General features: G+C 41.2%; 1 protein-coding gene across 2 annotated transcripts; it reads left to right on the forward strand.

Annotated features, from left to right (window-relative positions):
* The first annotated feature begins 215 nt into the window (after positions 1–215).
* On the forward strand, positions 216–9,136 carry LOC139927608 (NLR family CARD domain-containing protein 3-like). Of its 2 annotated transcripts, XM_078291025.1 has the most exons (9): positions 216–301; positions 491–719; positions 975–2,775; positions 2,890–3,063; positions 5,016–5,189; positions 7,239–7,412; positions 7,948–8,121; positions 8,324–8,370; positions 8,592–9,136. In XM_078291025.1, the coding sequence occupies exons 1-9, from the start codon at positions 299–301 to the stop codon at positions 9,125–9,127; spliced, it is 3,312 nt and encodes a 1,103-aa protein (XP_078147151.1). In that variant the 5' UTR covers positions 216–298; the 3' UTR covers positions 9,128–9,136. The 2 variants fall into 2 exon arrangements, with proteins under 2 accessions (XP_078147151.1, XP_078147152.1); XM_078291026.1 differs by lacking the exons at positions 5,016–5,189; positions 7,239–7,412.
* The last annotated feature ends 5,850 nt before the right edge of the window (positions 9,137–14,986 follow it).

Consider the following 14,986-nt stretch of genomic DNA (forward strand, 5'->3'; position numbering starts at 1 on the left):
AGTATTTTCTAGAAAGCTTCGTGAAATAAACAAATGTCTTGAAGAATGGCTTCAAGATATACACAGCAGTACGACCTGCTTTGGGAAAGACACTCCAGAGCAACATTTACAGTGGAGTTCACCTTGTGTTTCTGCCAGGATTCATCATGACAGAACACAACACCTTTAACAACCTGTGTGTGTGTGTGTGTGTGTGTGTGTGTGTGTGTGTGTACTCCACAGAGTTCACCAGCAAAGGAAAGAGGTTCCCAGTGGTCAGTCTGCTCAGGAGCATCAAACAGACCTGGACTCCATATTTATGGTGTGTAAATGTACAACAACACCTTTTACTTCAGCTACAAAGAAAATGCAAATCAACCATTCTGGTCATTATAGTCTCCATGCTGCACTCTTTAGACCAGTGGGCTTTCAAACCATGCAAGATGGATTTGATGTTGGGTTCCACGATTTTAATACATGAAACTTTAATTTATATAATATTCTGTTCCAGCTTCTTGAGGACAACATTGTCACTTTTGTGAAGAACGAGCTGAAAAGGGTCCAGAGGGTTCTGAGTCCAGATTACCCAGAATGCTCAGAGAGTCAGAGGGAGGATGAGGAGGTGGTGGACGGTGAGGAGGAAGAGCAGAGGAGGAGCAGCAGAGAGGCTTTTCTGAAGATCACTGTACACTTCCTGAGGAGAATGAAGCAGGAGGAGCTGGCTGACTTTCTGCAGAGCAGTAAGAGGCTTTTAACAGGTTTAACATGATGGAAAGGGGAAATGGTGGGAAATGAAAGATGTTTACATTTCCAAACTCTGCTCTAAATATGCTGTACACATCTGCATCAGATCTATACAATTATGCACACAATCATATATTCAGCTCATCAGTTTGTCCACTACTGATGAGCTGAATATATATTGTGGAGTGGAAAAATATATACATCCACCCTGAAATCCACTCATTGATTTCATTTGTTGTTTGTTAATTCAGAAACTCTTGCTGCAGAGTGCCAACATGAACTCAAATCTGATCTGAAGGAGAAGTTTCAGTGTTTGTTTGAGGGGATTGCTAAAGCAGGAAACCCAACACTTCTGAATCAGATCTACACAGAGCTTCACATTACAGAGGGAGGGAGTGGAGAGGTCAATGATGAACATGAGGTCAGACAGATTGAAAAAGCATCCAGGAAACCAGTGAGACCAGAAACAACAATCAAATGTGAAGACATCTTTAAACCCTTACCTGGAAGAGATAAACCAATCAGAACAGTGATGACAAAGGGAGTGGCTGGCATTGGGAAAACAGTCTTAACACAGAAGTTCACTCTGGACTGGGCTGAAGACAAAGCCAACCAGGATATACAGTTCACATTTCCGTTCACTTTCCGAGAGCTGAATCTGCTGAAAGAGAAAAAGTACAGCTTGGTGAAACTTCTTCATCACTTCTTTACTGAGACCAGAGAAGCAGGAATCTGCAGGTTTGACAAGTTCCAGGTTGTGTTCATCTTTGACGGTCTGGATGAGTGTCGACTTCCTCTAGACTTCCAGAACAACGAGATCCTGACTGATGTTACAGAGTCGACCTCAGTGGATGTGCTGCTGACAAACCTCATCAAGGGGAAACTGCTTCCCTCTGCTCGCCTCTGGATAACCACACGACCTGCAGCAGCCAATCAGATCCCTCCTGAGTGTGTTGACATGGTGACAGAGGTGAGAGGCTTCACTGACCCACAGAAGGAGGAGTACTTCAGGAAGAGATTCAGAGATGAGGAGCAGGCCAGCAGAATCATCTCCCACATCAAGACTTCACGAAGCCTCCACATCATGTGCCACATCCCAGTCTTCTGCTGGATCACTGCTACAGTTCTGGACCATGTGTTGAAAACCAGTGAGAGAGGAGACCTGCCCAAGACCCTGACTGAGATGTACATCCACTTCCTGGTGGTTCAGTCCAAAGTGGGGAACGTCAAGTATCATGGGAGAGCTGAGACAGAGCCACACTGGACTGCAGAGACCAGGAAGATGATTCTCTCTCTGGGAAAACTGGCTTTTGAGCAGCTGGAGAAAGGCAACCTGATCTTCTATGAAGCCGACCTGACAGAGTGTGGCATTGATATCAGAGCAGCCTCAGTGTACTCAGGAGTGTTCACACAGATCTTTAAAGAGGAGTGTGGGCTGTACCAGGACAAGGTCTTCTGCTTTGTCCATCTGAGCATGCAGGAGTTTCTGGCTGCTGTTTATGTCATCGTCTCATTCATCGACTCTGGTGTCAATCTGCTGTCAGAAACTCAATCAACCTCCACACCATCTAAACCAAGAGACAAATCTCAGGTAAATCAGCTCTACCAGAGTGCTGTGGACAAGGCCTTACAGAGTCCAAATGGACACCTGGACTTGTTCCTCCACTTCCTCCTGGGTCTTTCACTCCAGACCAATCAGACTCTCCTACGAGGCCTGCTGACACAGACAGGAAGTAGCTCACAGACCAATCAGAAAACAGTCCAGTACATCAAGAAGAAGATCAGGGAGAATCTCTCTGCAGAGAGAAGCATCAATCTGTTCCACTGTCTGAATGAGCTGAATGACCGTTCTCTAGTGAAGGAGATCCAACAGTATCTGAGATCAGGAAGTCTCTCCACAGACGAACTCTCCCCTGCTCAGTGGTCGGCTCTGGTCTTCATCTTACTGTCATCAGAAGAGAAGCTGGACGTGTTTGACCTGAAGAAATACTCTGCTTCAGAGGAGGCTCTTCTGAGGCTGCTGCCAGTGATCAAAGCCTCCAATAAATCTTTGTAAGTGCATAGAAAACTGGATACATTCAGTATATCACACCTAATATTCAAACAGAGGAAAAGAAAACATATTTTCAAAGTTCTTGTTTGTCTTTATCACTAATTCTCCTTCAGGCTGAGTGTCTGTAATCTGTCAGAGAGAAGCTGTGAAGCTCTGGCCTCAGTTCTCAGCTCCCAGTCCTCTAGTCTGAGAGAGCTGGACCTGAGTAACAACGACCTGCAGGATTCAGGAGTGAAGCTGCTCTCTGTTGGACTGGAGAGTCCACACTGTAGACTGGAAACTCTCAAGTGAGATCCATTTATCGTTTTTCTTGATTGATTTGACATATTTCTCCAAACTAAGGTCTGCACTCTCAAAAGTCTCTCTCGGGTCAGGATTCCTGAATCTGCAAAGGGTGACCCTGCAAGTTATATATCAGGATTTCAGAGCCATTTTACATCGACATTTTCAATTTCATTGGAAAGAACGGTTTGGAATTTTTCAGTACTTGTTTTATTCTGATCCAAATTCATTTACACAGCCATGAACATGAAGAATTTAGAGAAGATCATCCATGCTCTGATATCATGTCATTAGATTACTGCACTTCTCCATAAGAGCCATAAGAAGAGATCACGTATCCCTAATTTTAGCGTCTCTCTACTGGTTACCACTTAGATACAGAATTAACAATAAAGGGTAACTTCAGTATTTTTCAACCTGGACCCTATTTTCCCATCTTTTTGTGTCTAAGTGACTAAAGGGGACAACAATTTTTCAAATTGGTCCAGTATTGAGCAAGATCGCTCCACGGGCTGCAATGTAATCCAACGGGGCAAATCGCACCGTCAATGTACGTCCACTAAAAGCTTGTTTTTGCCACTGACAGGCTCAGATTGTTATTATAAGTGTCTGACAACATTATGGAAAGGACCCTACAGAGAAATGAAACGTTTTTCTTTAACTTTCGCTTGATCCGGTCTGTCTGTAACCAAATCTCGCTCAAGTCTCGCGAGAGTTGAGTTGTTGCAGGAAGTCAACTGTGGAAACGTGAGTGAGAGTTGGAGAGAGGAGTGCCGGGAGGAGTTTGTTGTGTTGGAGTATCTAAAAGATAAAAAAACAATGGTTTGTGTTTCCGAATTGTGCCAACAAAATGTTGCGCAACTCTTCGCGCAGCTTTCATAAACTACCTTTGTTGGATAGGGACACGCTGAAGTTGTGGCTAGTTGTGCTACAAATGGATGCTAACACTCCTGTCCATACACTGCGCTTTGCAGACCATCGGGTCTGCAGTGACCATTTTGACCGGGATGACTACTGCCAGCCAAAGAGGAGAAGAAATCCTATACCAAAGCACTTTTTCCTAAAGAAAAATGCTGTTCCAAGAGTGGAGAGACCTGCTGCAGACAGAGTGAGCGAGAGTTGGTTACACACAGACCGGATCAAGCGAAAGGTAAAGAAAAACGTTTCATTTCTCTGTAGGATCCTTTCCATAATGTTGTCAGACACTTATAATAACAATCTGAATCTGTCAGTGGCAAAAACAAGAACTTTTAGTGGACGTACATTGACGGTGTGATTTGCCCCGTCGGATTACATTGCAGCCCGTTTCGCGGCTGCTGGCTGCTTGCTGCAGCGATCTCGCTCAATACTGGACCAATTTCAAAAATTGTTGTCCCCTTTAGTCACTTAGACACAAAAAGATGGGAAAATAGGGTCCAGGTTGAAAAATACCGAAGTTACCCTTTAAGATTTCACTGATCACATGTAAAGCATGGCTAGCTTTGTCCATGAGTTTCACTGCAGAGCTCTTAGTTTCCTATGAGTTGGAGAGCAAGCTGAGATCTTCAGGTCCTTCTGACTTTCCCTCAGTCTAGACTCAAGACTGAAGGTGAAAACACTTTTCCCATCAGGGCCTCTAGACTGTGGAATGCCTTCCTGAGGGATTAGGCTCAGATGAGATTTTGTAAAGCATAACACAGCACATACCATTTGGTGGATGTATTTATCCAAATCACCTTACAGTACCATGTGAGTACCGTGCGAATACATTTTTGGTGACCTCAGTGGAAATCAAACCAGTATCCCTGGCATTGTTAGTGCTACACTCAGCTCAGTGAGCTACAGCATCATGCAAAGTACACTGTAACCTCTGCTTTTATCATTATTAGTAGTAGCAATCTGAAAGAAAAAAACACAGACAACATGGATATTAAGATATAGGAGAACAACATTTTCATGTCTTTTCATGTCCATTAAGGCTGAGTGGCTGTAAGCTGTCAGAGAGAAGCTGTGAAGCTCTGGCCTCAGTTCTCAGCTCCCAGTCCTCTAGTCTGAGAGAGCTGGACCTGAGTAACAACGACCTGCAGGATTCAGGAGTGAAGCTGCTCTCTGCTGGACTGGAGAGTCCACACTGTAGACTGGAGACTCTCAGGTAAGATCAGATTATGATGCTTTTGTGTAATGATATGTTGTGACTATAACATTGCATGCTGTAGTCCTTCTATTTGCTGTTGCCATCAAGCTCCCCTCCATCGCGTTTCGTTCTAACCCTTGCATCACTGGGATAACCTGGAATGGTACAGAACAAAAGGTTTCTCTTTATGCGGATGACCTTCTCTTGTATATCTCAAACGTATCTGTTTCTGTCCCTGCTGCCCTTACCACTCTTAAATCATTCAGTGTTATATCAGACTATAAATTGAATCTTGGTAAAAGTGAACTACTTCCTCTAAATGCACGTAAATACCCTCTACATACTTTACCATTAAAAATTGCTCAGCATAGCTTCACATATCTTGGAATTCAAGTGAGAGATAAATTTGACAATCTTTGTAAGGCCATCTTTGCTCCTTTATTAGCTCGTGTGCGGGAGGACTTTGAGCGCTGGTCGCTGCTCCCTCTGAATTTAACTGCACGGATTAATTCAGTGAAGATGAATACTCTCCCAAAGTTCTCCTACTCTTTCAGTGTATACCCATTTTCCTCCCCCAAACTTTCCTCTGTAAAATTGATAGTCTAATTCTCAGAATTATATAGTATTGGCTTCGATATGATAAACTTCATCCACCCCCCGCTTGGTTGGCTATGGAGGCTTCTTCCTCTAAGCCCATGTCATTGACAGCTCTAGTGCACTCCCCTGTCAACTGCACCTCTTCCCCCTATGTTAAAAACATGATAATTAAAACCTCACTGAAGATTTGGAACCAGTCATTTTGGTTTGCAAACATTCTCTACCTCTGCCCCTTTAGCTGCTTTCCCTCCTTATCTAGCTGATGGAGCATTCTCTGTGTGGTCCAACCTTGGAATTAAGACATTCAAAGATTTATATGTTGACAATACATTTGCATCTTTCCACAGCCAAATGTGGTCTGTTTCAATGCAAACTTGTTCACTGCACTCATTGGACCAAAGTTAGACTCTCCAGGATCTATGATAATGTTGATCTGTCATGTGATAGATGTCATCAAACACCTGCAAACCACATACATATGTTCTGGTCGTGCCCATCTCTTTGTAACTACTGGACAGAGATATTCAATATGCTGTCAAAGATAACTGGGACACTAGTTGAACCTAATGCTATTACTGCACTTTTTGGGGTCATTTCACCCCAGCTATCAATACCTACATTTCAAGCAGATTTTATAGCCTTTGTTGCATTACTAGCCAGACGTCTGATATTGATAAAATGGAAATCACCAATGCCCCCTTCTCACACTTTATGGATAAAGGATATTTTCAATCATTTACAGCTGGAAACTATTAGATGTGGGGTCCCTTCTTTGCCTATGTAGAAAAGAATACCTTTCCAATTATCCCTGAGTAAAGACCCAGCGTGGTTATGGTTTAGCTTGAAGGGTAATGATGATATATTCCTGTCTGCTGAGATGTGACATAAGTGTCAACGTATTGAAAATATTCTGTCAAAACTAACCAAGTTGACTGTTTGTTGTGTGCGTTTATCTGTTTATTTTACTTTACTTTATTTATTTATTTTTTCTTTCCCTGTATGTTATTGTCTTTTCTACTATACATTGTCTTAGTCATTGTTTATGCAACCGTTCATTTTGTATTATAACACAATGCATTTACAAGTGCTCTTTTTTATTCCTGCCTCATTTGTTCAAAACTCAAATAAACAAAGTTTAAAAAAAAAAAAAAAAACATTGCATGCTGGTTTTTAGGTCACTGTGTTCTGTTTTTTTTATATTATTTGTGGTCATATACATTTTGCATTGATCAAAAAAAAAATGAATATGGTATAAACCCAGTATGATAAAAATGTGTTGTATTCCTCTTCTTTTCTACGCTGTTCATTTAATTCTATTAAAAGGGTGAACAGAGTTATAGCATCATGTTTGAGCTCTGAAACATAAAATGTTCCCTGTCCAAATGTACTTGAGTAAGACAATTAACCCCTTCCTGCTCACTGACAGTGAGTCGCTCTGGAAAGATAAAATGTTTCTATTAATTTTGTCAGGTTAAATTTCAACAAGCTCACAGAGAAATGCTGTCAGGAGTTGTCGTCAGTTCTCAGCTCCCAGTCCTCTAGTCTGAGAGAGCTGGACCTGAGTAACAACGACCTGCAGGATTCAGGAGTGAAGCTGCTCTCTGCTGGACTGGAGAGTCCACACTGTAGACTGGAAACTCTCAGGTAAGATCAGTTTACAGTTCAGTCAGGACCACTTTAGTCAAAGGAGTCGGGTTGCAAGCGGCTTGCAGAGGAAGCAGCAAGGGTAGGCAGACTGAAGCAGCTTTAAATAAGGCGCCCTGTATGAGATTTGCCAATTGCATGCATAGAAGGGAATCAGCTGAGCCATCAGCTGATGTGGGCTGGCTTTGAGATCAGCTGCTATCAGCTGATGTAGGCTGGGTTTGTGAGCTGAGCTTGACTTCGTGGCCTGCCTGAACTAATGCTATGCTCAATTTTTTTTCAATTGATTAGACACATTTCTCTAAACGAAGGTCCATGCTCTCAAAACAGTCTCTCAGGTCAGGATTCTTCAATCTGTTCAGCAGATGACATTTAAATCCTGCTTTACATGCAGGTTAATGTCAGTAAACAAACACTTGACCCGTGTAGGATTTTCTCTGCTTACATGTTACATTTTTTTGGTAGAATTTGACTGACGTGTGTGTGTGTGTGTGTGTGTGTGTGTGTGTGTGTGTGTGTGTGTGTGTGTGTGCAGGCTGTCAGGCTGTCTGCTCACAGAGGAAGGCTGTGCTTCTCTGGCCTCAGCTCTGAGCTCCAACCCCTCCCATCTGAGAGAGCTGGACCTGAGCTACAATCATCCAGGAGCCTCAGGAGTGAAGCTGCTCTCTGCTGGACTGGAGGATCCACACTGGAGACTGGACTCTCTCAGGTCTGGAGAGGCAACGTCTGCTAGAAGGCTGAGAGTCACACACATTTTCTCTGTCACACTGAGAAGATGAGGAATATTGTTTAATATGTAATGGTGGATATGAGTGATGTTGTATGGAAAATCACTCATACAGAAGGTTATGAAGGTTATTTGTTTCCATTATGAAGAGATTATGCTGGTCTGACTTTATTTAACCCCACAGTGTGGACCATGGTGGAGTGCAGTGGTTGAAACCAGGTCTGAGGAAGTGTAAGTGTGTATTTAGTTTGTTTGCATTCAATTCCTATTTAAATAGAAAGCTCATGTATGTGACATCTTTTTATTCAAATCCTATTAAAAGATGGCTGACAAAATGTGTCATCATGAAACTGAAGAAATGAACAGTCAATCTGTTAAATCAACAGATAATAAACACAACAGGTGTATTAGATGAGAAGCTGCTGCTGTATTGAGTCTTGTTCTCTCATCAGATGCCTGTGAACTCACTCTGGACCCAAACACAGCACACAGAGAGCTGCTCCTGTCTAGAGACAACAGAAAGGTGACAGCGGTGAAAAAGAAGCAGCCATATCCTGATCACCCAGAGAGATTTGACTACTGTCCTCAGCTGCTGTGTAGAAATGGTCTGACTGGTCGCTGTTACTGGGAGGTCGAGTGGGAAGGAGAGGTTCATATAGGAGTGACTTACAGAGGAATCAGAAGGAGAGGAGAGGGTGATGACTGCAGGCTTGGATGGAATGAAAAGTCCTGGAGTCTGTTCTGCTATGATAATAGTTACTCTGTCTGGCACAATAACAGAGGAACACTCATATCTTCCACTTCCTCTTCTGACTCAGACAGAGTAGCAGTGTATCTGGACTGGCCTGCTGGCTCTCTGTCCTTCTACAGAGTTTCCTCTGACACACTGATCCACATCCACACCTTCCACTCCACATTCACTGAACCACTCTACCCTGGGTTTGGGGTTGGAACGTTTGGTTCCTCAGTGTCTCTGTGTCAGGGTTAGGGGGGTCGCGTAGGGTGTTCAGGCCTCCTTTTTGGAGGATGACGACAATGATGATGATGAGAAACCTTTCTCGTTATAATGACATACCAAGATATTTCGTTATAACGAGATACCAAGAAACTTTCAAATGTTATAATGAGAAAAAGATCTATAGCCTAATGAGAAAACAACCTACGGACATCGGAGAAATTGAGAAAGGCTCGTTTACACGATTTAATCAAGTTGACTAGACTCATGGAATGAGACAACTCAGCAACAATCAGACAGGGGGGCTTCATGTTACATGGATCCATACCATAAACACATATGAGCACACACACACACACACACACACACACACACACACACACACACACACACACACAGTAATCTCTTACACACACAGTCACACAAGAAATCATTATGGTGTTAAGCAGGACCGTTTCTAGCTTGTTGGGGGCCCTATGCAAAATCCTGTTTGACTCCAACCCCCCCCCCCCCCCCCCGCTATTTCAAGCACTCATGAATACACATCAAATCTACATCGACACAAATTCCATATGCAAATCAGACCGAATGCTGCATTTTTCACATAAAAAACTTATTTTAATTTCAGGAACTTAGTTGCATTGTTAAGACATCAAAATCAAAACAAACATGCAAATTGTAAATACTTATCGGACTTTATTAATAAGCGCCAAGCTCGGTCTGATAACGCTGACAGTCAAGTCAAAGCCTCTTCTGAGAAAACTATCAGCGCATCGACAATGACAAGTTTTATTAGACCAGTTCATATTGATATCAGCTGCTTTGAAACTAGACTTAGTTTGTCATCCTATTTATACATGATAGTGGTGTGTGTGTGTGTGTGTGTGTGTGTGTGTGTGTGTGTGTGTGTGTGTGTGTGTGAAGTCCCAGTATACCTCCCCAGACACCACCACTGTCTAGAAGTAATAAAGTACTACTACTATTTCTAACCTGTGATCTTTAGGTGATTCAATTAAAAAGGTTGCAGTCAACAAATAGTTTTTATAGCAGATCACTTTATTCACATTGCAGACACAATGTAGCCAAACAAAATAACATTTCTTATCATGTAGCAACATCCAAGTGATATACATTTTTTTTTGCCAGTCCACAAAAAATATTAGGTCGGTCAAACATCCTACAGACTTCAGATCACACTAAATGAACACTGAAGACGGGAGACATTGCCAAGCCTGCTAACGGCCACTAGGGGGCAGATAGACTAACTGTGAGAGAGTGAATGTCTCCTAACGGCCACTAGGGGGCAGATAGACTAACTGTGAGAGAGTGAATGTCTCCTAACGGCCACTAGGGGGCAGATAGATATGTTCCTGCAATATCGGAGGCTGCAGTTTCAGGATCGTAGTCCTAGGACTGCATTTCTAGGACTGCATTTCTAGGACCCTAGTTTTTTGCGACAGCGCCACCTAGCGAATTGGATAATCAAGGGACCGCATTTCTAGGACACATGGACAAGATGGACGACAATCAGAGTGTGAGTACTGAATGTGAATAAAGTTTTATTTGTTTAACGTTAAAAACAATTCTGGTGTCTTTGAATTGGACAGCAAAGTTAACGTTAGCTAGCCGAAGTGTAAGTAGCTAACTATGATAGTCTTAAAGGCACTACAAACAATCATCTGTTAGCTTATGATAGCTTACTGCAAAATGAACTGTTAGCCTATTTGTTTATTTGTTTAATAAAACCGGGGGGGGGATGTTTTATTGTCCTTGTTGAATCTGTTTAATGTATTGTTGCTTGTTATTGTTTATTATTGTATCAAATATATATATATAATCTTGAATCTGCCCCCAGAGTCGTCCTTGTGTCTTGCCTCTCGCCAGCCTTTCAAATATCTGGTTGAGATCTAGTGACTGCAAAGGCCATAGCATATGATTCCATCTTTATTTTACCTAATGAGCTAATTATGCTAATTACACAAATTGCCCAACATGCAACTCTTAGCAACCAAGTTGAATTGCAAGATAGAAAGTAGTATTTGGGTGGAATAAACCTTTAAAACTATAAGTCGTTAGACGGAAAGTAGTATTTGGGTGGAATAAACCTTTGAAACTAAGTAGTTAGACAGAAAGTAGTATTTGGGTGGAATAAACCTTTAAAACTATAAGTAGTTAGACAGAAAGTAGTATTTGGGTGGAATAAACCTTTGAAACTAAGTAGTTAGAAAGAAAGTAGTATTTGGGTGGAATAAACCTTTAAAACTATAAGTCGTTAGACAGAAAGTATTTGGGTGGAATAAACCTTTAAGACTATAAGTACTTGGACAGAAAGTAGTATTTGGGTGGAATAAACCTTTAAAACTATAGGTACTTGGACAGAAAGTAGTATTTGGGTGGAATAAACCTTTAAAACTTTAAGTCGTTAGACAGTATGGGTCCTAGGACTGCGGTCCTGAAACTGCAGCCTCCTCTATTTACGGTCATCCAATTCGCTAGGTGGCGCTGTCGCAAAAAACTAGGGTCCTAGAAATGCAGACTGCGGTCCTGAAACTGCAGCCTCCGGTGTTGCAGGAACATAGCATAGAACTGTGAGAGAGTGAATGTTTCCTAACGGCCACTAGGGGGCAGATAGACCAACTGTGAGAGAGTGAATGTCTCCTAACGGCCACTAGGGGGCAGATAGACCAACTGTGAGAGAGTGAATGTCTCCTAACGGCCACTAGGGGGCAGATAGACTAACTGTGAGAGAGTGAATGTCCCCTAACGGCCACTAGGGGGCAGATAGACTAACTGTGAGAGAGTGAATGTCTCCTAACGGCCACTAGGGGGGCAGATAGACTCTACTCTGAGGGACAGTGAGTGACCAACCCGCCTATATTGTTATTTCATCACATCCACACACACACAACCAAAAACACATAAACAGTTATTGGAAATGCCATTACTATTACCATCTTTACTATTCTTTAAATGTTCCCTGTTTACAGCTTTTGCTTCCCACACTTCAAGTTATATATTATATTATATTATATTATATTATATTATAGTATAGTATAGTATATTATATTATATTATATTATATTATATTATATTGTATTATATTATATTACAGTCACCCACTTGACTGAGGGGAGTTGTCATATTTACATTAAATTTATGAGCTTTGTAATGATAATGCCATTGTCGTGATTATTATTTTAATCTTAACAGGCCTAATCATTCTTATTCTTACTTTTTACTGTTGTTGTTGTTGTTGTTGTTGTTGTTGTTGTTGCCCTTGGCAATGTGCTTTGGCAATACTGTAGGTACTGTAGGCAATATGGTCATGCCAATAATGTATGATTGAATTAAACTGACCTAAACTGAATTGAATGCCTCCTACCGGCCACTAGGGGGCAGATAGCTAAACAGTGACTGAGTTAATAAATATTACACACCTTCCTAATAATTTGTTACAGAACCTGCAGATCTAGACATCTGCAGAGAGAGGAGCAGTTGTTTTATTCAAATGAGATTTTATCACCATCTGCTGTTTTTTATGTAATTTTTTTTAAATACCACATCCATTACAGAGTACACACTTTATGGCTCTCCATAAGCATCAGAAACTACATTTGCTGTTATAATTGTCAAGTAACACTCTTTGATAGTGTTTTTATGGAACTATATTTTTATGGTATTTTATATATTTTTCTCTTGTCATCAATATGAAACAAATGAGTCATATTTCACAACAATGTCAGCTACAGTTACTCTCTGCAGGAATTAATAGGCAACATATTTGTCCTAAACAGTTGGCCTGTTAGCCTCATCAACATCGCAGGTCGGTGTTAAATGTAACTATAATTACAACTCATATATTTTGTAAACATTTAATGCCACTGAAAATCAATTAAGCACAGTCAAACCAATATGCACCACCAGAACTTCAGTGCATGTAATGATGTTTTTAATGGTAGGGTTAGACTATAACATATTCAGCCTTGTCACAATTTATATTTCCTCAAACAAACCAGTCTGACAGCTCGCTCGCTCGTTCTCTCTCTCTCTCTCTCTCTCTCTCTGACTTAATTTCACTTTCACGTATCGTTGTGGCGCAGATTATTTTCACCACCAAAAGGTATTGTAACCAGTTTACATGACAGTTTACAGTGGGTTAGTGGTGTTAATGTTAAAATCTGAAGTCTACTAAAAGTAGTAGTTAGTAATTAGTTGCTTTCTGCTGCAGGTTTGAGGGGAAAAAAACTCTTCAATAGGACTTTGACTCTCACTAACTCTGCCAGCGATGATAGAAGGCTTTTTGACAATTTATTAACAAAATAAGCTTAAAAGTTAAAATAAGGTTTCTCAGACAAGTTCAACATTAATGATGCTTCATCAACAATATTGTGGAAACTATATTTTCATGTATGATATTTACTTTTGTAACCAGGCTAGTTTCACTGACTGCAGCAAGACAAACATAAAAGTTGCAACCAACAATATAAAACAACATATGTTAAAATACAATAAATGTCACATAATATAAAGTGCAAATTAAAACAATAATCTACAGTAAAATCTCTTGCTGTAATAAAAATGGAAGAGTTTAACTTCCTGTCACATGCTCCACACATTTTTGATATTGCAGCTGTCATTTTGTGTAAAGTCAGACACACAGCTCGCTCTGTTATTGAATTTTAAAGCGATATACATTTTTCCTCCTCCATGCATTACATCTGTGTGTGCTGGTCTGCTGTTTAGTTGACTGTAGATGATGTGGTTAATGTCTCCATCTAGTGGACATACAGTAGAACTGATCACCTGATCTGTGATTTCTCTGCCTCAGACCTGGTTTCTGGCCTCAGGTTAGACCGGTTTGGTGTCAGACTGATGTTTCTAGACTTTGATAGTGAAGTTATAAGGAAGTGACCGCACCCTCAGATCAAATGAACACAGACACCCAGAACTGACGAAGGAGAATAAGCAGCGTCTTCTCTGTCAGTGTTTCCTCTACAGATGAAGGCAGAACATCTCTGTGACTTGATCTGGATGTGAATTCACCAGGAAAACATCTTCCAAGGTAAGATTGTTGTTTGATGAATACACTAGCTGACATTGTATGATGTGACTGTATAGTTGACTTTTGTAAGACAAAGTGCTAAAGTCTTTCAAATCACCTGCTGTTTGCAGATGGCGTTCATAGTGCCATTATTAATACAACATTTTTTAAATCCATGATGTATATTGATAATTTTTGTAGCGCAAAATTTTGTGCCAGAAATGTTCATTACATTCCTAACACTACAGTATATTTGGCATTTTACTGTCAGGAGTGATCAGAACAGCAGAAGTGATATATCCTGTAATGGAAACCTTGTTGTAATGGATCAGTCCAGCTAACAGCATGTTGGGTGTGTTTGTGTAAAGGTGTTCGCTCTACTATGAGTCAGTCTGAGGAGAGAGAGGAGGGGCTCCCTCCCTCTAAAACCACTCTGTCTGGGGAACATGACAGCCGGACCAAAGCTAAGAGGTAAGATGAGGATCTCTAACTGTCCATGACTGTTCTCCATCTCAGAGCTCAGCAGTGAAATCATTACAGCATCATTATTCAGAGTAAAAGCTCTGTCTCTGTTGTGTTGAAGCCCAGTCCAGCGAGTCCAGGAGAGACCAGACTCCCCTGAACCCAGCTGTGTGTCCATGAAGAGTGACCGGTCTATGGATCCTCCTCGAAATTTTAAAGATAAACATCCTTCTGAAAATATGTAAGTCATTATTTTAGTATGTTAGCATTACTAAGAAAGTAAGTTCTTCATAAGGACACAGATACCTTCACTGTGTTCATAATGTTTCTATCAGGATCCAGCAGGAGAGACCAGACTCCCCTGAACCCAGCTGTGTGTCCATGAAGAG

Source organism: Centroberyx gerrardi, chromosome 21 (genome assembly GCF_048128805.1).
Source record: "Centroberyx gerrardi isolate f3 chromosome 21, fCenGer3.hap1.cur.20231027, whole genome shotgun sequence".
NCBI lineage: Eukaryota > Metazoa > Chordata > Actinopteri > Beryciformes > Berycidae > Centroberyx > Centroberyx gerrardi.